Consider the following 21532-nt stretch of genomic DNA (forward strand, 5'->3'; position numbering starts at 1 on the left):
CAGCTACTACTTGTTTTGATCTGAAAAAGATAAGTTCTAATCACAACTCTGTTTTCTTTGTAATGAAATGATCTAAAAAAGATGTTCCAATTAATACTAACCAGCAACTGCCTTTAATAATTTTAGAAAATATTACTATTACAATTATATGCCAGTATCTATTACTGATATGCCACAAAATAATGTAAAAAAAATTTTTTTTTTTTACATTTTGAAATTTGTTTCAAATTTGATCACCTCTAACTTTAGAATATTCTAAAAATTTTTTTTCTAAATGAATTTTGCATTTCCAAATGGTTTTCCTACAGGTATTTTGATTGATATCTTAACAGTGTAATAAATTCTGCTAGTCAAAACTGTCTTTTTTTCCCTGATGGAAAAATTGTTCCAGTGAAAGATTTCCAATCAGATCTGTAGCAACTATTTCAAGGTATGTACCAAGTAAAAATTTAAGTTTGGAACATGGCCTTCATTATTTCATCTCTATAGACAAAGTGTGCAAGACTGGACACAGGTTTGGGTAAGACCAGAGGTAACTTTTATAAGGTAATACAATAATACATTGGGCTAACGTTTCATTTACAATTAAGTATTTAAACAAAAATCATAAGGCCTACTTTTTTTCTATCTGTACCCTTTTGACATCTTAAGGCTGTGTCGTCATAATAAGATTGTATTAAAATTTTCCTAACTTTCTTAAATACAAAGATGACATTTTGTCAAATGGAAAAATGTTGATGATAGCACTGATTATTAAAGCTTTCCTTTACAAAATGGTAACCCAAACCAAACAGAGAAATTTGCCACAGTTATTAATTTATCATATGCACAATGGATAACCAAAGAATGTCCAATATTCTGACAAATACCAGTTTCAGCTTTCAAAATGATGTATTTTGTCATTTATTTTCTAAGCAGTCTGGCAAGGACTTTGTACAAATGCAAGACTCAATGTTCTGAATTCATTTGTTCATTCTTCTTAGTGCAACATTAAAGCAGGCAACTCACTGAGTTGCTTATGTTGTCTAGATCAGAGAATCATAAGGTTAGAGGGGACCTCAACACCTGACAATCATTCTACTCAATGACAATGGCTGCTACTATCAGCACAAGCTTTGGCCCATCCTACTGATTTTTGTCAAATTCAAAATCAGCTCTTCAGTTCCCAGGGAGATCATTGAGAACTGACAGTGAGCTAGACCTGACAGAACTGGACTTTCTTGGCTCAACTCATCAGCTAATAGACATTTGTGTAATACTACTGAAACTTACTGAGTTACCAATTCACATCAGCTGAGGATCTAGTCTCTTGCTTGCAGTCATCTTATAATATAAAAAAATTGCACTATTATTTAGAGAAAAAGGGATCATCTGGAAATCATCAAATCACTATTGATTTATCAATGGACACACACGGACGGTCAAAAAACACGTTGTGCTCACATATACTGTAGTTTAGGCTGAGAGCACAGCTGCCGTTTACCTTGCAACTAAAATCTAAATATTAAAAACATAAATATGTTAACCATATACATTTACACAAAACAGCAGTAGCAATATTACAGAGATGTAGTGTCTACTCTATGTAAGCTACCTATTGTTAATATGGATACAGTATCAGAATAAATGATACTTGATATGTAACAAACCCTTCTCTAAAAACCAATGGCAGTAAAATAGCCAGAGTTCATATCCAGGCCTCAGATTCAAATTACAAAGTCAAATCAATTGAATGGTATTTTGCTGAAATAGCAGCACTCTGGGGAAATACAGAATGGCAGCTATTACCATTGTTGTCTGAGCTGGTGATATCTTTTAGTAGTATTTGGGCACGTCTACACCTTCATTACTGTGCATTTAGTTTAGTACTTCTTTAATAAAGTACTAAACTAAATGTGCAATACCAGTGCATGGTTATTTAGTGACATTTACTGTGCATTAGCCTAATAATAACTGCACAGTAGACTATCAGCACAGTTTTTGCCATGACACACTACTTCAGCGTTATTAGGCCAATATGCAGTAAGTGTATCATGTAAATATACCCTTTAGCTACAATTTGCCCCTTTAATGGGGTATAAGAAGTGTGGGGAGAAGACTTTCAATATGATCATCCTGTAGGCATGGAATGATCAGGAACAAGTTAACGGTAGCATCCAATACTGGCTTGGAGTTTGTGTCCTTAGACATTTATATAAGTGTAAATTCACTAGGATTGCACAAAATAAGCAAACAAGAAGTGGTCACTCTTTAAATATTTCTCCTTTTTGCCCAAAGGATTGGGGGAGGGGGGTTACACACTTGATGGGAGTAGGATTAAAGGGGAAAGGGGAGATTAACAGATGTTCTTTGCCAGTCTACTTGCATTGCTAATGTCTTTCAGAGCAGTGGCCTCTCTTTAAGCTCACATCATCCAGTCCAATGTCGCCAGTTCTCCCTTTTCCTTTTTCACCTTTGAAAATAACCTGGGGAAAAGATGAAGTCTGAATTAATAAAACTTGTGATGAGAATGGCTATGTGTTCAGAAAGGTCCCAGCCATAACATAACAAGAGCACGACATGAAGTAACTCAGGCATGTCTCTGTTTTGGATCATTAAAGTGTGTCTATGAATTCATCACTTTCTAAATGAGCTGTGGATTCACATTTTGTTTTGTTTTGCTTTATTTTCAATTTCTTTGATCTCTTTGCAGTCCTTTTTATTTTCATATTCCTGCCAGACACACATAGAGGGTGGAAATATCTAGGAGGTACTGATATAGGCAGTTGTCAGACTGGGAATGGGGGCATCTCTTGCTAATGATCTTTCTATAGAAATTTAAATGATTCCATTCACTGCTAAGATACCTCTGTGATGAAGGAAGCTAAGTGGGCTAAGTTCTAGGCTGCAGTTCTTGTTGGGAACATGAGACTCATTGTGAGCATATGTTACTGTGAATACTTCCCTAAGTAGGACATCTTTGTGCCCTTTTCACTCCAAGAGTAGATGGCAGTCTAGGCCTGACACCAGGCCACTGAGACTGCTCTCTGTTTGGTTCCCCATGATATAATATTTCATTGTACTGGGTGAAGTGGTCCCTAGCTTAAAACTACAGTTTGATAACTGCTTTGCTACAAGTGGGGCTGCCTGGGCTTGAGGGGAAGAAGTAAGGCAGGGAGAGAGCCAGAAAGGAAGAAGGTGCCAGGGTGGGTAGAGTAAAGTCTGAGTGAGGACAGAGGGAACTAGAATGGCCCAATAAAGACTGTTCGTTTCTCAACAGTCTGCTGCATGGTTGGAGACAACTGGTACTCCAATACCCCTTTTCTTTAAAAGAAAAAACACTCCCTCCTTCCCAGGAGCTGATTAAAAAGGAGCCACAGATCGCTGGGGAGGCAAGGGACTGAAAAGAGCTGGGATCTCAAAGACGGGGGGCTTCCCCCTTGTGAAGCCATGCTAGGGCTAGCTGCAGGGGCCCTCTTAGGAGAGGGAGACCGAATAAAGCTGCTTTTTGGGGAGTCCCAAGAAAGAACTTTCCCCTCTCCCTTGAATGGGGCATTTGATCCTTGCATGACAACCTCTAAATGTAATGTTGTTTTCAAATCATATCAAACTATCACAAGTTTTGTCTAAACACACTTTCTAAGGGAAGTTTTCATTTTCAAACAGACACTGCAAATTGCTCAGTGTGGACACTAGATAGTTCTGGCTTGTAGAAACGATACTGTCTGAATAAAAACAGTCTGTGATATGACAAAGCAAATGGTTTTTGGCCTGGATGTCAAAACATACTCAAACTAAGCTTTATATGTAAAAATTTATAGTTGAGGGGGAAAGCAAAGCTCAGTGGTCAAGTGGAATGAAAAGTGAGAGAACCACAGTGGAAATGTGCTATAGATTGCTCCTCAAAAGCAAATTAGTTGCTTTTATATCGGTTTTAATCGATCCACAATCATCAAGTTTCCTCACCCATGCTGCTGCATATTCAAAAGGCCAAGCTGTTTGCTTTAACATGAGCAAATGTTATTTTTGTTCATAACTTGAAAATTAATTCAAACATTCCAGCTAGGTTCTCTCATTACAGTTAGAGGAGCCTGACACATGCTTACCCCTAAAAGAACAGAGGAAGCACTCAGTGACTGCCAAAATTGGAGTTGAACTAAACTGATGTAAGGAAACCAGTAGTCATTTAAAAAAAAAAAAATATATATATATGGATTGCTATCTTGAAATCCAATTTTGTTTAGGTTTATTAAGCTTGGTTTGTCTGTGACCGATGGGCTCTCTTAGTTGTGGTAACTCAGATCTTTAAAAGTATTCTGACAAGACTAGGGAAAAGCAGAGGATAAAGGGATGAAGTATGTGTTTATAACCCATCTTCTAAGAGGGACTATACCTGGTTTACAAGTTTTAGTGACTGCTATTAGTATTACTTCTGTTTTTGATTGTAGGTGTTTTTACATGGATAGTGTAGGGGGAAACTAATGCAGGAGCCCAAATGATCTCTCCTATTACTCCAGGGCCAAAGATAAATTCAACTGATTTCTAAATAAAATCAACTATAGGCTAGCACTGAACCAGTGCTCCACCTCCTAGTCCCCTCATTTTACTATACTAGAACAGCTTAACCAATTGTACTTACGCTCTTGATGCCTGAGCCCTGTAAAGTTAAATGTGTTTGTCTCCAACCATGGCCACCATTTCTTCCCCAGACTGCTGGTCCGTGAGTACCATTTTTTCTTACAAATACTTGGAGTGTACCAGGATGTAGTCCAGATACCTTGTGTCTAAAGGACAGACACAAGTCCCCTGAATGAGCCAACTGGCCAAGAGACAGGACCAGACGTGCTACTCTTCCCTCTTTGCCCTTGGATTCAGAGACTATAAGATACCGTCCACCTGCAAGAGAAAAAGAAGTTCTTTCAAAATGGGTTAATGCAGGGGTGGGCAAAATACGGCCGGCGAGGCCATTCTATCCAGCCTGTGGGGCACCTAAAAATGTAGAAAATTAATATTTCTCTGCCCTTGGTTCCTGTCATTTTTGGCAGTAGGCAGGGGAAGTAGGACCCAGGGGAAGCCTGACAGGCTCCAACAACAGTGGTGCCTGCCCAGCCCCACCCTGCCCCCCAGCTGGAAGCCCCAGCTGGGGCTTCTGGCCTAGGACCACATGGCTGCCCCGTGCCAGAACCACAGGTAAGTGAGGGGAGAAGGGTTAGGGGGACCCCAGGCAGGGAAGGAGCATGGGGGGGTGTGCAGAAGCGACCCCTTCCCTGTCCCATGGCCAGTGCCCCATGCTGCAGCTGCTTGCAGCCCGCATGGGGCTCCCTGTGCCTGGTCCGGATAGCCCTGTGCGGGCTGCGAAGGGCTGCAGCAGGGAGTGCCAGCCATGGGGCAGGGAAGGAGTCGCGTTTCCCCCCAAGCTCAGCTTTTCCCTGGGCTCCCCTGCACAGAGAAAAGCTGCCCCTTGCCCACCCCATGGTTGGTGCTTCCTGCTGCAGCCGCTCACAGCCCACACAGGGCTGTTCAAAGCAGGCACAGGCAGTCCCAGGCCAGCTGCGAGCAGCTTCAGCATGGGGCAATGGGAATGGGGCGAGTGAGGGGCTGCTTTTTGCCACCCCCCTGCGCTCAGCACCATCTTATAACCCAGCCCCACTGCCAGGCTGGTAGCGGGGCTGGGTTACAAGCTGGTGCTAAGCATGGGGAAGAGCGGCCCCTTGCTCGCCGTGTGGCTAGTGCCCTGCACTACAGCTGCTTGAAGCCCACCTGGGACTACCTGTGTCTGCTCCAGCCAGCCCCATGCGGGCTGTGAGCACCAGCCATGGGGTGAGCAAGGGGTCGCTTTTCCCCACGCTCAGCACTGGCTTCCTCCCTGCCAGCAAGCAGGGGGTCAGGGCTGTGTGCTCCGCAGGGCTGGGGGGGCACTGGGTATGAGCGGGCGGGGAGCCAGTGAGAGCACAGGGCCTGCACCAGTGCCCTGGGGTCAGTGCTAGCAGGGCCCAGAGTAGGGTGGCAGGAGCACGAGGTCCCAGCTGGCAGGGGCTCTGTGGAGCCAGGCCAGCTCCCCCCTCTTCCTGCTGGTGCAGCCCAGCCTGGCTCCACAGACCCCTGCCAGCCTGCGCCCCGCTTTGGGCCCTACCAGTGCTGGCCCTGGGACATTGGTCCCAAGATGGTGACCAGGGGGCAGGAAACCTGTCAAGGGGTGGGGCACTCATCAAGGGGTGGGGCTACCTATGCAGCCCTCAACTGCCTGCCAAAACTGGGTAAGTGGCCCTATAACAAAGTTATAGGGGCTTAACTCTCACCTAAGCTCTGTCATGATCTCAACTAGTATGATGTGGCGCCTAAAGTCCCCAATTATTTGGGTGGGGACAGAGCACACTGTACAAATCCATACAGCTTCATGCAAAACACAGTTGCTGCTGCAGTGTAACAACACATCTTTCTTCCCCCATTATCCTAAAAGTAATAGCACCTGCCTAGGAACTCATGGTGAGGACAGCCAAGAACTCTGGTCTCCACAGTGATTCAAGCAGATTATCTCCAGCTTCCCAGAAGAGTGGCCTCACCAAGTTGTGGGTTAGACTGGATAAGCAACCCCTTTGGGACTCCTGTGGCAGCTGGCTCCCTTGGAAGCCAAGAGTAGAGAATTCATGGGGCCAGAACAAGAGCAAGCAATAGGGAGCCTGATGCTGTAACCTACTGGTTATGGCAGTCCCTTGAGGAAGGAGCCCAGTGTTCTGGTCTCTACTGCAAGCATTATTTCTGCATTTAAATCACCTTACTGATCTTGAATCAGTCCATCTTGCTCCCTCTACTGCTTATGTTAAGACAGTTGCTGAACATATGAACTTCATTCAGAAGCCTAGTCATATCCCCACTGCTTTAGGGAGCAATACCTACATAAAAATATTGGTTAATAAATAGAAAGCAGAGGTCCCTGTGGCAGTGCAAAGCCAAAATCAAAAACATATGTAATCCCCAATAAATTCTTCCACTGAGTCTTTCATGTTGGCATTTAAAACTATGAAGAGAAAACGATGATAAATGAAACTTCACAGCTTACAAAAACCCTTTGACCAAACTAAGAAGGTATTAAAAAAATATTTCAAAGGTAAAAGTTGGAATGGGACCCTAGAGGACACAGACTGATCTTGCAAATCTCAACTGACGAGGAACATGGGGATATAAGAGGTTAAAAATATCCAGCTGAGAACTCCATGTGTTCTAAACCAAAAACTAACGGCTTTCACCAGCAAATTGTCAAAATCAAAATTCACCGTAAGGGTCTTAACGTTAATTAAGTTATAAAGGTCACATGAAATCTCAGCTATTGAAGTGAGCCTGGAAATGTTTTTCCATTTTGCAGAGATATACAGCATTTAGCTAATTCTAAAAAAAACAAAAAAACCCCCAGCATACGAGCCCTTGTGTAACCTAAAACTGCACAGCCAACCCTGTCACACAACTACAAGGCTTATTGCCCAAAGACACCAAAAGCACCCTAGCCTGCCACAGGCAGAGCAGGAGGATAATGGCAGTTCATGTCCTGATGTTGAAAGGGTGGTTAAAATGCGCTTAAGAGATTGAAGGAAGGGAGCCACACCTCCCGTTAGAGGAAGACCAAAACCCCCACAGTTTGTACCAATCTGATCATGGGGTAAAATTCCTTCCCGAATCCCACTGTGGTCATTGGTCTGACACTGGGTGGAGGAACAAGACCCTCTAATCAGGTACCTCTAGGTTTTAACCCAGCAGGGGTATTGCCACACCCCAGTCAAAACCCCCAGGCTTTGCTGTGGCCAACACCCAATACTTCTGAGGAAGGTTAAAAAAAAAAAAAAAATAATTGTAGCAATAGAAGGGGGAACAATTCCTTCTTGGCCCCATTTAAGGCCCTCTGAAACGGTCCCATTTTTTACCCTAAACTACAGTTAAATGTCTTTTCTTAGGTTTGGCCATTTTAAATAGTTTTACTGTTTGTTCTGAAAAAAAAAAACCATGATGATTTTAAATAAGAACTATGTATGTTTACAAGCAACCATTAAATGTGACTTTTGCCAACATTGTGCCATGGCACTGCAAACAAATGAAATAAAGGAAAAAATCCATATTCTCTTAGTCCCCGTTTCAAAAAAATGTTTGCACTTCACATTAGTTTCGAGAAGATTAAATGAGGTCTTTTAAATTTAATGCTTCATGAGGGCCTCTAGGCAGGTACATACAGTAGGATCCACTTACAGCTATGTCTGCTAGGCCTTTTTTATGTGCAGTCTTTTCAGCAATGCGTCTGAATGTTAAAGATAAATACACTGGTGCAACCTATTGCAAATGGGTATACTGCTATGACGGTGTTTGTTATCCTGACACATTCCCCTTGATACCAGTATAACTGCATCTGCTGTAGCTGACTGTACTGATTTACCTAAAGCTGTAGGCAACAAATTTGACTAAGTACAAAAATGAAAAGGTACAAGTGTAGACAAGCCCCAACTGGGATGGAGCTTCATAGTTAAGCCTGTTTTTTGCATACAAGATCAACTGACAAAGGAATACCAGGGCACCTTTTAAAATGAAGATTCTTTAAATATGTAAAATACACCTCAGGGGGTTGAAAAGTAAAAGCCAAAAGTTAGTTGGCCAGCTGTAAAACTAAATCTGTGAAGCAAGGTGGTGAGTTGGGGATGTTTGTTTTGCAAACAGATTTTAACAGGTTATGTCAATAGCAACAGTGCATGTCTAATGGAAGACAGATCTAGTTAGCCATATTAGTCTGAAGTCGAGCAGAAGGCAAGGTCGATTTTCACCTTATAGACTAACCACATTAGAAATATATATAGTAGGAGCTTTTGTGAGCTGGATCTCACTTCATCAGATGCTGGAAAAGGAGGACATGCACAGAGCAGTGTATAAAGCTGAGACAGTGATTTGGGTACAAAAGGTAGGAAAGGAGGGGGAGGGAGGCAGTGGGGTGAAGGGAGAACCCAAGCAAAGAACTGGTAGAAACAAAGGGGTCACAAGAGCTAAAATCTGTACTCCTTGTTTAGAGCATACTTAATATAGTCCAGTGTCTGGATGATTTCTTGTTCTGCAAACCCCTGTTCAAGTCAGTTCAAGGTTTGCTGCCTAAGAACAGCTGCCCTGAGGTCAGCGATGAAGTGTCTGGGGAGGTTAAAGTGCAACTCCACAAAGGCCTGTGGCAGAACATTTTAATTTCCCTGTCTATATGAAGCAACAGCTGGACGTTCTGCTTGAATGTAAAGCGATGGTGAAACAAGGCAGGAAGAAACAATCTTTGCCACTCAAGTTGCTTTTTTTTTTTTTTCAACTGGAACTTTCAAAAATGGTGATATCCAGAAAATGTATGCAACTCATGGATGAACTCAGTTAGTCTGATATTCAGAGTGAGCCCAAACTCAAAGTATTTAAAATGTTTATCTTTCCTCATGCAAAGCTCCAACTGATGCAATTAGCTAAGGGTTTGGCCCTATAAAGCTTCACTAAATGTGTTGTATAAACTGTTCCAGAACACATGCCTACTCTCTGAACCATCTAAAATAGTTAATCTGAGCTAACTAACATAGTTATCTGCCTATAATAATTATTTCTTTTCTGCCCCTGAGACACGAGGAGAGAAAAATATACTACCTGAGGTACCATATTAGTTACATTCTAGATATACCAGTGCAAGCCTGTTGAACAAATGTAATCAGTACTGCCCCCCTGGGCAAAAGGAGTACAGTGTCCATACCCTCCCTGCCTTACCCAAGGAGCAATGGTGCCTTTACAGCAGTGTAAAACACCCTGGCCCATGTACCAAAATGCTGAGGCAAAGACTTTTTCCTACAATCATGCTACCCTAACTTTTAATTAGGGCCTGACAAATTGCAAGCCCAGCTTGCAGTGCGGTGACTCCTTTAATTTTGGAGTTCCCACTGTACCCATCAGACCTACCACTTGCTCCTGATGCCTGGGAGGCAAAAAATCAAAAAAAAAAAAAAAAAAAAAAAAAAACAAAATTTTAAATATGTCACAGTTTTTGCGTCCAGTCCAGTCAGCGGCAAGCAGTGGGACACAGGAACTGTGGCATACTTAAAATCATAGTTTTTGCCTCCCAGCCATCAGAAGCAAGCAGCGTGTGGCAGGGCTGACAGGCCCCTCCGCCAATCAGGGGCAAGGACCCACTGTGCTGCAAGTGGTGCCCATGATTTAAACCAGGCCCTACTTATGATATTTTACAAATGGGAAATGCATTCCCATTACTATCGACAATTCAAGTATACATGCATGTCATGTACTGGAGGCTGCGCTTCAGTGTAATCCTGTGAGAGCTAATGAAGAACCAGAGGGGTGCATCTAAAATCCGTCTCTGCAGTGCTAGGGTGTTCAGCACTGTGTTTAAAATAATGCTATGGTATTACTATTGGTACTACGTGGGTAAATACACTGGTGACAGATTTCCAGCCCTGTGTGTTTGTGATTTCACTGAATTTTTTTGTCAAGAAACTAGATGCCCAGAGTGTCATTCTGCAGGAGTTTATTGCCCCTCAGTGCATACTAGTTTGGATTCAGGGATTCAAACTTTTGAACTATTTTATACTGAATTTCCATAAATTCTGCTGTAAGTTAGGAAGTTAACGTAGAGCCCTGCATTTAAACAAGAATCAGAACTTCCAATTTTGCCTCTGATTTTAGCAATCAGAACCACAAATTAAATTTACAAACACATTTTAAAAATAACTTCATAGCTTGTAACTACAATATTTGCTCTCAAATATGAAATATACTGATTAAATATATAAATACCTTCTTTTCTGGTCTTCTCAATTCTTTAGAGAGACAGAACATTTACTGAATACATTTGTTGTTTCTTCATCAATATTCCTGGTTTAGAAATACAAGCTAACATAACAGTCTAGGTCCCCAGTCGATGTAGATTTTGGCAGCAAAGTTGGTAGCTATTTACTTCAATACTTTTAAAGGAAACCAAATTGGGTCCTAAAACCTTTACACTAATCTGATCTGCAGAAGCTGAAAAAATTGCTGGAAGTATGAGAGATGTTTTGTTACATTAAAATATTAATAATGCCAGAGCAACAGCTCCCTCTCTGATCCCACATTCATTGTACTGAAGGGAAAGCTACAAAAAACCTTCAGAAACTGGGATTAGGCATACAAATTCATAACCATCCTAGGCACTGAAAACCATGGACTAAAAATAGATACTGGCTTTGTGGCTCATTACGATCTACCTGCTCTCTCTGCCAATCTCATTGCACTCCACAGGTAATAACAACCTTTTCCCCCTCTGAATGGTTTTCCACATAATTCTGTGATTCTGTCTCTCACTAGGGGGGTAGAAAAACATGGGAACAGGTTACAAAGAGAGGTTGTAGACTCTCTATCCTTGGAGGTTTTTAAGACCCAGCTAGACAAATGGGAAGATTTAGTTTGGGATTGGCCTGCTTTGAGTAGGAGGTTAGGACTACATCATCATTTCTCAACCTCTGGGTTGCGACCTAGAAGTGGGTCATAAGCATATATGAAAGGGTCATAAACAAGCTTTAGAAATGGATCAACAAACTTAAAAAATGGATTCTTTTTTCAAGAAGAAAAACATGGAAACCGTGGCTTTTCCCTTGCAGGCTGGCAGAGTTCCAGCATGCAAGAGGCTGCTTGGGGCCCCCCCTCTACCCCACCCCCTCTGCTAGGGCCTGGGGGCAGGGGACTGCTGGTCACCAGAGGGGCACTGGCTCAGAACTGGCCATTGACAGTTACAAATAGGCCCTGGTCCAAAAAAGGTTGAGAACCACTGGCGTAGATGGCTTCCTGAGGTCTAATTTTCTATGATAACTACCTTATTTATTCTACCGCACTCTCTTGTTTTAAAGCCATTCCTTTGCCAGTCTTTGCTCCTACTTACAGCTTCCTCCATGCCTTTAAGTTACTGTTTTCTTTTACATATAGAATTATACACCAGCTGTTGTTCTACCTGTTATTTAGTTCAACCTGGTTCTGCTTCTTTCCCAGACCTAAGCAAGGGCACTTTGTGCCTGAATTATACAGTTGATGTGTCCCAATTATACAGCTGATCAAATAAATGATATCACCAAAAAAAAATCCTTGCTTCTCTTCAAATACCATGGGAGTTCTGCCTCCCATTTTAAAGGGAGTTTGCTTGGACTCTTAAGCTACAACAAATGGGGTGGATCAAGACTGTCCTACCTGATGGATCGGCAACTGGTTCCCAATGTAAATCATCATCTTTATCCTTGATCCAGCCGCAGAAACCAATATCAAAGTTACAGCTGTGCACCAGGATACCTACAAAATACAAAACAAAGATGCACAGAAACAGTCCTGGATTCTTGTGGCTGCTGAATTACGCAGCAGCTCGGCATGGATGAAATCTACAACTGAGTCTGCCTGTCAAAATGAAGTACAACACAAGGAGCTACACAAAAAGAATCTGCATCCACATTAACAAGTCACTGGAGAATAACATTATCATTTTGTTATTTATACATCAACACAGAAGTTGTGTTAGTAAATTTAAAGAGGCAATCTGAGTTGGTAAAGGAAGAATGAAGACAAATTCATTTAAGAAACAGAATTAAAACAAAGTTGCTATAAAAGACAGATATTTAACTTTTGCCTACACACTTTGTGACAAAAATCACCCTCTGTCTTTCCCAGGATTAGGACACTTTGGGCTGGGGGGTGGAGAATGTAACACCCACACATATTTGGGGTTGCGTGTGGTCAAGTGTCTCTGGATGTATTTTGCAGTGTAACTTGTTTGCACTGTATATACTGCTTCCTCTGGACCATCTCCCATTCCTCCTTATTGTGTCCAGACCCTTTGTCTTGAGTTTCCTGCCAAGTAACCTGTGGAACCAGTTTGGTGACTCTGGTCACTCCACTGAGGGCTGCTGATCATGTCAGCAGGGTTCAAATAAAGCCTGTTTCTGGTTGGAGCCAGGTGATGAGGTCAGAAAAGTTATTTAAAGGTCCGGCCATCTGGTTTGGGGGGAAGGGAGGGGGGGGGTCTTCCTCCAGTAGGCATTTTGGAAGTAAACATAGAAGCTCAGGCCTCCAGAATCTTTTGGATGTCTTTGTAAGTAGCCTACCTGAAATTTAGCCCATAAATTAGGGTTATATATCTTTAGCCGTGTGTTGAAAGGGCTGACAATCCCTCTCTCGGATTAATAAAAGCTATCTGATACAACTCACCTAGTTGTGAACGTCTGAGAGGAGGGACAGCCTTTTCGCACCTAGCAGAGCTTGGCTGATTATTTGATTCTGTTCTACCTGAAAACATCCTGGGTGGCTCCAGGCTATAAGGAGCAACCAGAAATACTACTAGTGGGCAAAGTACCCCCAAGGTCTGTGTACTGCAGGCTGCACAGGGCCCTAACAGACCAGAGCCCAGGTGGTGGCAGCGATTACCCCAGGCTTGAGGCTCCAGGAAGGGGGTCAGCTGGACATAAGTGCCCCAGGGGGGACATCCGAAACGTGGTTTTGGTTGGGCACAGTGAGGCAGGTGGGTCAGCATAGTAGTGGCCCCTACTGTCCCACCACATACATCTGTAGCCAAAGAAACATTAAAAAAAGAGTGAAAGTATCAATTGGGAGGTGTGATAATTACCTGGATCGTCATTTGCTTCATACTCATCTGCACTAATCCCTTTTTCAATTTCAAATATTTCAAATAGATTATTGCTCACTCCTGGCTGGCGCGGAACTGTAAGAGAAAGTATTGAATAAAATGTATGAGATGGATAAGGAAGCATGCTGCTAGCTACCTTTATCTTTAATAAAAAAAGAAACCAAAAGAAAGCTTCAGGCATCATGCAATTGGAGCATTCAATATACTTAATTATATTTTGCATGAAGATCCATAAACTGCCTACCTCAGTGATTTATGCTGTAACATTTGTCTGGGACCCATAAAACATGATTCCAAATGTTTCAAAGGCTCCTTAAATGAAAAATGTTTTTAAAAAAGTCCTGTCCTTGAAACATAGTTTCTCCCCAGAGCTCTTCTTCAGAAAAGCAGTTTCTACGTACAATAAAATGGTACAAAGCATTCTGTGATAAGGCTCCTACACAGCAGCTTCTCAAAGGGTCTGGAGCCAACTTTCACCCGGGGGAGTCTTCAACTGACATCACGGTCACATAGGAAAATAAGCAATAATGTCTTATGCATCTGAACAGCACTTGGAAACACAGAGGCCACGATATGACTACTGAGCTACAAAAGAAGAGAATACACTTTGTGACTTAAACTGCCACATTACTTCACACAAGCCACCTAACCTCTGTTTTAGTTTTCCCATCCTTGCTCTTTTCACCAAAAGGCTGTTCTGAGGCCGAACTAAGTAATATCAAAGTACCAAACTATCAACTCTCTGAGTCAGGGATGGTCTATTTATAATTCCTAGCATTCTTGGGGCCCTCATCAGTGCCTGGGTCTCCTGGCCACCACTGTGGTACACATAATTAAAAGCCTGCCAAATGTCACCCATCTCTCCTTGCTGCCATGTTCGGCTCTTCAATTCTCACGCTTTGCTGGGCAGTGACCAGTGGCGTCCCTCAGGGTTCAGTACTTGGACCAGTGCTTTTCAACACATTCATCAATTATTTGGATTTGGGTGTTAAAAGCTAGCTAGTAAAGTTCACTGATGACACCAAACTATGGGGGAGTGTGGTCATGCCTGAAGACAGGCTGGCAATAAAGGCCGACATGGGCAGGCTTGTGAGGTGTGCAGACCTCGACCTGATGTCGTTTAATACAGAGAAATGTAAAGTCCTCCGGGAAGAAATAATCCACAACACACTTACAGGCTTGGCAGTGCTACACCTGCTAGCACCACATTTGAACAAGACCTGGGTGTCATGATTGACGACAAAATGAGCATGAGCCACCAATGCAATGCCATAGGTGGCAGGCCTAATCAGACACTGACATGCATCTACTGAGGCATCTCGAGCAAGGCTTAGGATGGCATCCTCCCTCTCTACTTGGCCTTGGTGAGACCGTAGCTGGAGGTCTGCATCCAGTTCTGGGTGCTGCACTTCAAGAAGGATGTGGAGAAGCTTGAGAGAGTCCAAAGGAGGGCTACACGCATGATTAGAAGCCTACACACCAGGTCATACAAGGAGAGGTTGAAAGAGTTGGGATCTTCAGCCTGGAGAAGAAAAGACTCAGAGGGGACTTTGTGGCAGCCTATAAATATATAAGGGGCATACATCAGAGCCTAAGGGTGCATCTGTGCATCAAGGCCTCCCAGGGGACAACAAGTAATAATGGGTACAAGCTGACTGAGGATCAGTTCAGGCTAGACATAAGGAAAAATTTCTTTATAAGTCAAGTACTGAGGATTTGGAACATGCTCCCTGCAGAAGTGGTAGTCATCCACCCTGGCGATCTTCAAAAAATGTCTTGACCCTCATCTTGCTGGGGTTATCTGATTCCAGCAGTCTCTCCTACCCAAGTGCAGGGAGACTAACATCTATGAAACTATGAAATGTCTCCAGTTCTGAACTGAGCAAGGTAGTTAGCTGTGTTAGTCCAATGTCAGCTTATCTGGCAGAAGACACAGGATGGTCATGGTATGAGGTGCCACTTCTGGGCACTGAAAACATCAATTCCTCATTCACCTATGCTGCTCTCCCTTCACGAACAGCCTCATGCCACCCTGCTACTCTTTCTGGTTTCAGCTGTCCTCTACCCCATTTCCTCCAGTCTCCTGATTGCCCTGCCATCTTACAAGAAAATATCTCACTGGAATATGAGTCTTGCAAGCATGAAGGACTCAAAATGGCTGAAGGTATTTTGCTGAAAGAGTTAAAAAGACAAAAAGTGAAAGAAAAGAAATGGAAGCTTTACCTTTTGCCACAGAGTACAGATAATGCCACATCACAAAGATATGAACAGTTGAAACAGAGCAATTGATAAAAAAAGAGGATGTTTAACCTCAACCTTAATTATAGTTTTTGGTAATACAGGTTCTGTCCCCCTGGAGCTTCACCCAGATGCATGAGAAGCTAAAAAAAAAAAGCCAGCACTCCTTAAAATGTAAAAGGCCTTTATGGGAACCATAGCTGCAGAATTAAGACAGTTACATGCAACTGACACTTAATTATACCACCCCTTAAATACTCTGACCTTGAAATGCCAAACAATTCCAACAATCCTCACTATACTAAAGGCTCACAATGGCTCCAAATATCCTATAGCATCCTTCTAATTATGATCTGCATGCCAAATTTAAGTGTCCAGATATAATACACAAACATTATGCCTGAAGGACAGCTGTAAACTGTAGCTAAATAATTTCATTTGCTACAGCTGTCTTGAAAATTCCTCTTCCAGAGATGCAGCATTTAAATGACAGCAGTAATGTGTTGCAGACTTATCTCCAGATACTAAAGTCTATGGTGGCACTTAGAATACTTGTGAGTACGTTCAATTACTTACACCATCAAAACACAGAATAAAACCTAGACAAATATGGCAATTCACAGTTTTAGAAGAAGTTCTAAAATGTATTTACAGGGCTTTTCTGTGACTGAGACTAAAGATGAACTGATATAGGATTCTGAGCTGAAATAAGTATGGTTCTATGGCAGAGTCCTTTTGCTCCTGATTGGATATGTAAGTAGCATAGCTGAACATATAACTCCAACTGGTAAATGACCTCTGCAAGTCCATCCACAGCATTTGATGAAGTGGGCCTACAAAAGTTGGTGTCTCTGAATCAGCCAGCCTCTAAGGTACCACACTTCCCTACCTCCTGCCTATAAAATGCAGAAAATCCAATATCAGCAAGTTAAATAAACGTTAACTTAAATCAAGATTCAAGTAGATTTTGCAGTGTATGGCTATGACTTTCAGAATCAGAATAAAAAAAGCCATTGTTTACAGTAACTGTCTAACCAGCTATAATATCTTTAAAGCTTGAAGGCTACAGGTAATGACAGTTTATTGTATGGAAAAATGTCGTATTAATAATTAAAAACCAGCAAGCTAAAGTCCTCTGGTAAAGTGGGTACTTTCCTTTTTGTTTCAGTCGTCTTTAAGAAGTTATTTTTTCTTTTCCTCATTTTTCCCCACAGCAAGCTCTTTAGTGTTGCAAAGGTATGTTTTTCTGTTTGTCAGCACTGCAGGCCATATTCCTAAGCTCTTACTCATGTTGAATAATAACTTGCTCCATAAATAGGTCCCATGACCTCAGTGTGGCTATTTACAGAATAAAATACCGTAAGTGAGCTAGAATCTGGCTCTTTATAATAAATTATTTCCCCCATTTGATTTTTTAATATTTTGGTTGGCTTAATTTTCTGTATAACCTGAAAACCTAACTTACAATACCACTTACCACCTGGCAGCTTAAGCATTAATATACAGAAGACGATAAGTTACCTCAGCCAGAGAATAAGTCTAAATCAAAATCTTAAAAAGACTTTCACTCTCGGTCCTACTCATCCTTCCCAGCAGTCCTACCAAAAAAATGGCATGCCCACATTATCAGATTCAGTATGCCCTGAAAATGCACCCTGATCTTTTTGGATCTGAAAGAAATTGGTGTAGTTTGAAAGCTTCTATTTTGTTTTAAGCCGCAATAGTTGGCTTTCAAAAAGGCAGGTTCAGTATGTTTTTTTTTTAAAAGGTGCTATTCAGCTTGGTGCTTAAACTCAGATTGACCAATGATAAACCAGGACCTTAGGAATTCTTAAAAATCCCTAATGGAAAATATTACTGCTAAGTAATATGCAAATATTCTAATCACTGCTCTAAAGAGCAAAGAAGAGGGAATCAGTTAGACACAAGTTGAGAGGCTTTTAAATATACAGGAGAACAAGATAAGTTAATAAACAGTTGGCTGCCAGTCTAGAAATAATTAGTTCAGAAGGGGTGATAAACACTGAAAAATAAATATTCAAGAAATTCAGTGGAATAAAAATGGCACATTTGGGTTTGGAGCATCTCAGTGATGCTCCTTTATTTGGTTTTCCCAAATATTCATACAACTAACCTTTTAAACACTGGAGAGGGAAGTGTCAAATTTCCTACTGGTATAGCCCATAGAGTTATATCAGTTATGTACAGGAATCACTCCTGAATCACAAATGAGGAATTGTTGCAAATATTTAAGCAATGGTTGAGTGATTACATCTGTCAAAGGGAAGATCTTAAAGGTAATTGCCCCAAGCCTCACAGATGGTACCGACGTTGTCCAGTCTTGCCCTTGTCCTCCCTGGGCTCTCCGCAGCCCTGTCTCACTCTGTGCCCCTTGGCACTGGGGTCTGTGCACCCCAAATGCCATGCCCCCTCTGGCGCCAGGGTCCCCATGCTGCAGTGGGCTCCCCGTGAGGCCTCCTCCTTCCCCAAATAGCCTCACCCAAACCACCAGTCTTATATAACAGCAAATAAAACACAAGCCCATGGGCTATAATATGAAACAAAAGGTCAGGGTGTGCTCTGACCCTTTAAAAGGATCAGGTTTCATCCCTGGCACTAAGTGTCTAATAGGCAAAGGTACATGTGGAGCTCATGGAGCCCCCTTCACCCTGGGTGCAACATACCAGGCAGTTTCAGTGTCAATGGGTACATCCTCCCTCAGAGCTGCTAGTGAGGAACTGCCTTCCTGGCCTCAGCCCTGGGGTTTATATATGAGCCAGGCCCTGCCCCTTCTGGTCAGCTGACCGCTGGCAGGTGTGGACCTACTAACTCATTCTGGCTGCCCTGCTAGCCAGCAGCTGGGGCTCCCCACTCACTGCCAGGGCTCTCTCCCTAGCAGTTTCAGCTCTTTAAAGGAGCGGGGCACCTAAGTGCTCTGCGACAGAGTGGTACACAGGTGTCCCACGTAGAAGGTCTAATGATATAAACCCACGGGTAGGCTGCCCGTGCCCGGCTGACATGCCAGTGAATATGACAGTACCTGTTTATTCTGAGTGCTAACGTGTGCTCAATATCACGTTTGGTTACTGCAACTCTTCCAATACAACAATGTTCTAATACTGTTTCGCCATTTGACAAGCCATTAGATCAGTGCTTCCCAAACTTTTCCTCAGCATGACCCCATTTCCTCATCATGGCCCCTCACTTCCACCACACAGCCCCCCACAACCCCAGGTGCCCCTCACTCCCCACCCACAGCCCATGGGAGGCAGCAGCTGCTGCAGCTGGAGCTGAGTGCAGAGCCCAGCTTCGCCCCCACCCACTCACCCCATTCCTTCTGCCGTGGGCAGCACTGCTGGAGGAGAGCCCGTGGAGGGCGGGGAAGACGTAGGCTGCCTGCTGCAGGCTTGGGGCTCCTTGCCCTGCCCCACTCCCCCTGGGAGCTCTGCAGCTTAGTGGGTAGGATCTGGCACAGGAGGGAGGGAGTGCCACAGGAGGCCCGGAAGATGAGGAGCGTGGGTGCAACTGTGCCCCACTTTGACAGCCACAGTGGTGCGGTACCCCCTCCCACAGTGAGTCCCACCTGCTGAACTGCAGAGGTGGGGACAGAAATCTCAGGGGGCACATTTATCATGACCCCATCTGCTGATGTTGCGACCCCATTTGGGGTTGCAACCCACAGTTTGGGAACTGCTGCCTTAGGTGTGAAGTTTTACTCTGGGAATCCCCTTGGCATTTAATAATTACCACCTGCCAAAGAAAAGTTAAATCCTACATTCCCCAGGGATCACTTTTCCTTCCTTCTGTGATCTGAGTTGAGAAGAGAAAGTGAGAGAAACAATGTAACATGTAGCTGCTCTGAGCTAGTAGTGAAGATACAGCTTTCCAATGGATTTTCCCCCAACCCCTTCATATCTGCCATACACAAAAACCGCAGGATGTGAACGCAGGCTGGATCTCCAGCGCAGAGGTGAAGAGGTATTCCTTTGCTTCTCCCAGTGAAATTCAGCCTACACTATAAAATTCAGCACTTTTTACTGAGACTAAATATGCCTATTGGTGTCAACAGGAGTTTTGCCTTAGTGATGTCAGTAAAATTTGATTTACGGTGTGTTTACATGTCACCGTATGATGACATTACTATGGCAGTACAGGTGGGTACCATGCCACGCGCACAACACACGGTTAGATTTTGCAACTACATCGTCATAGTGGTGCGCTATAACCAGGAAGTGCGCTGCTGCGGCGATGTAGCTGGTGATTGCACGTAGACCTGCATGATTGCTATGTCACTGTACTGTGCTGCATGGCGACATAGCGCGTTGCTATGTTGCTGCAGGGCAATGTATAGACGTGCCCCTAGAGTAGAAAGAAAAGGCTGTTCGGCATGATTCTGCTGTTAAGAAAACACCGACTGTAATGATGTCGGTAATGATGCTAATCCTGTTATCTCAGTATTTGCTGCTTTTCCTCCATGCTGAATCCACGCTCCTTGCAGCAGGAAGATTTGAGCAGAGGTTAATTAGCAGTCTATGGCAGCACAGTTATGTAACAACCCTTTTGCCACGGAAGGGAATGGGAAATATTGTGGAGGACCCACGCTCCATTCTCACATCCCAAACTCTTGCAGGTGGGATCTGTAGAATATTTTAGTAAAACTCTGTCTCCTGAGGTTAGCAGGGCCAAACCCATCAGCCCATTCCCCCTTGTGTCCCACATGCAATACAAATGTGAGGAAACCTCCCAGGAGAAATTTGGCTTCCAAGCCCTCAGTCAGTTCTTTCATACCAAGAGGACAACACAGTTCTTCAGTTCACTAAATGAAATACCCTTTCTAATGCATATGAAAAAAAGCTAAAATATCACCTTACTATGTGGGACATGCACAAATACTGCTCCATATATTATTAATAATACCATATGTACTGAGAGGAGCATGCTGGGGTGCTTAATTAAGGGCATATGCCCTCATGTCTAACGTACAAGAACGCCACCACTTGAGATGCAGAAATCTAAATACGAACCACATGTCTCTGCTAAGACTCCTAATAAGTTGAGTGAAGATCGTGGGAGAAAGAATTTGGCACGATTATTTCATGTGAGCTTTCCAAGCCTTTTCTGTGTACTTTATATAGCGTATCAGTGAGCTTTTCACTTTATCTCAACTGTTTGATAAGACTGTTAAATATAAACTTGACTTCTTTGTAGAGGATTTCATGAACAGTACACTACATGGTATTTCTCAAGGAAGGAAGAAAAATAGTAAAACTACAGAGCTTCGTGAGGCTATAATTTAATTCTACAACATTCCCAAAATCATTGAGTAAAGGTGTTCATCACTGTACTTAAGTGGGAGGCAACACTGATATGTCTTACTAGCTATTTCAGATTGATTCTTACTCTGCATTTTCATCTTGAAACAATATTATTAATTCTTTCATCTAGCTGAGAAGGGCTGAACTTGGGAAGGTAATGGCATGAGTATGTATGTGGTTATATGTTGTTATAACCCTCACCTGTTTAGTGATTCCAGCTGAAGAAAAAAGGAAGATATAAATTGAAGCACAGCTTCTCTCTTTACATAGGGAACAGTCTTGAAAATTCTGTAGCCTGTTTTTTGCTTATGGGGGGAGGCAAGGAGTCTCCTCACTG

General features: G+C 42.9%; 1 protein-coding gene across 2 annotated transcripts in view; it reads right to left on the bottom strand.

Moving 5' to 3' along the window:
* Positions 1-515: 515 nt before the first annotated feature.
* Positions 516-21532, bottom strand: part of NPNT (nephronectin) — an 81387-nt gene continuing 60370 nt past the window's right edge. For both annotated transcript variants that reach the window (XM_090036758.1, XM_090036757.1), the window contains 4 exons: positions 13622-13717; positions 12199-12297; positions 4619-4875; positions 516-2465 (listed from right to left, as the gene is read on the bottom strand). In XM_090036758.1, the coding sequence (XP_089892884.1) occupies positions 2370-2465; positions 4619-4875; positions 12199-12297; positions 13622-13717 (548 nt within the window). In that variant the 3' untranslated portion in view covers positions 516-2369. The remainder of the gene's footprint in view (positions 2466-4618; positions 4876-12198; positions 12298-13621; positions 13718-21532) is intronic.

This window comes from Crocodylus siamensis, chromosome 2, assembly GCF_052110815.1.
Source record: "Crocodylus siamensis isolate JL-2025a chromosome 2, ASM5211081v1, whole genome shotgun sequence".
Classification (NCBI taxonomy): domain Eukaryota; kingdom Metazoa; phylum Chordata; order Crocodylia; family Crocodylidae; genus Crocodylus; species Crocodylus siamensis.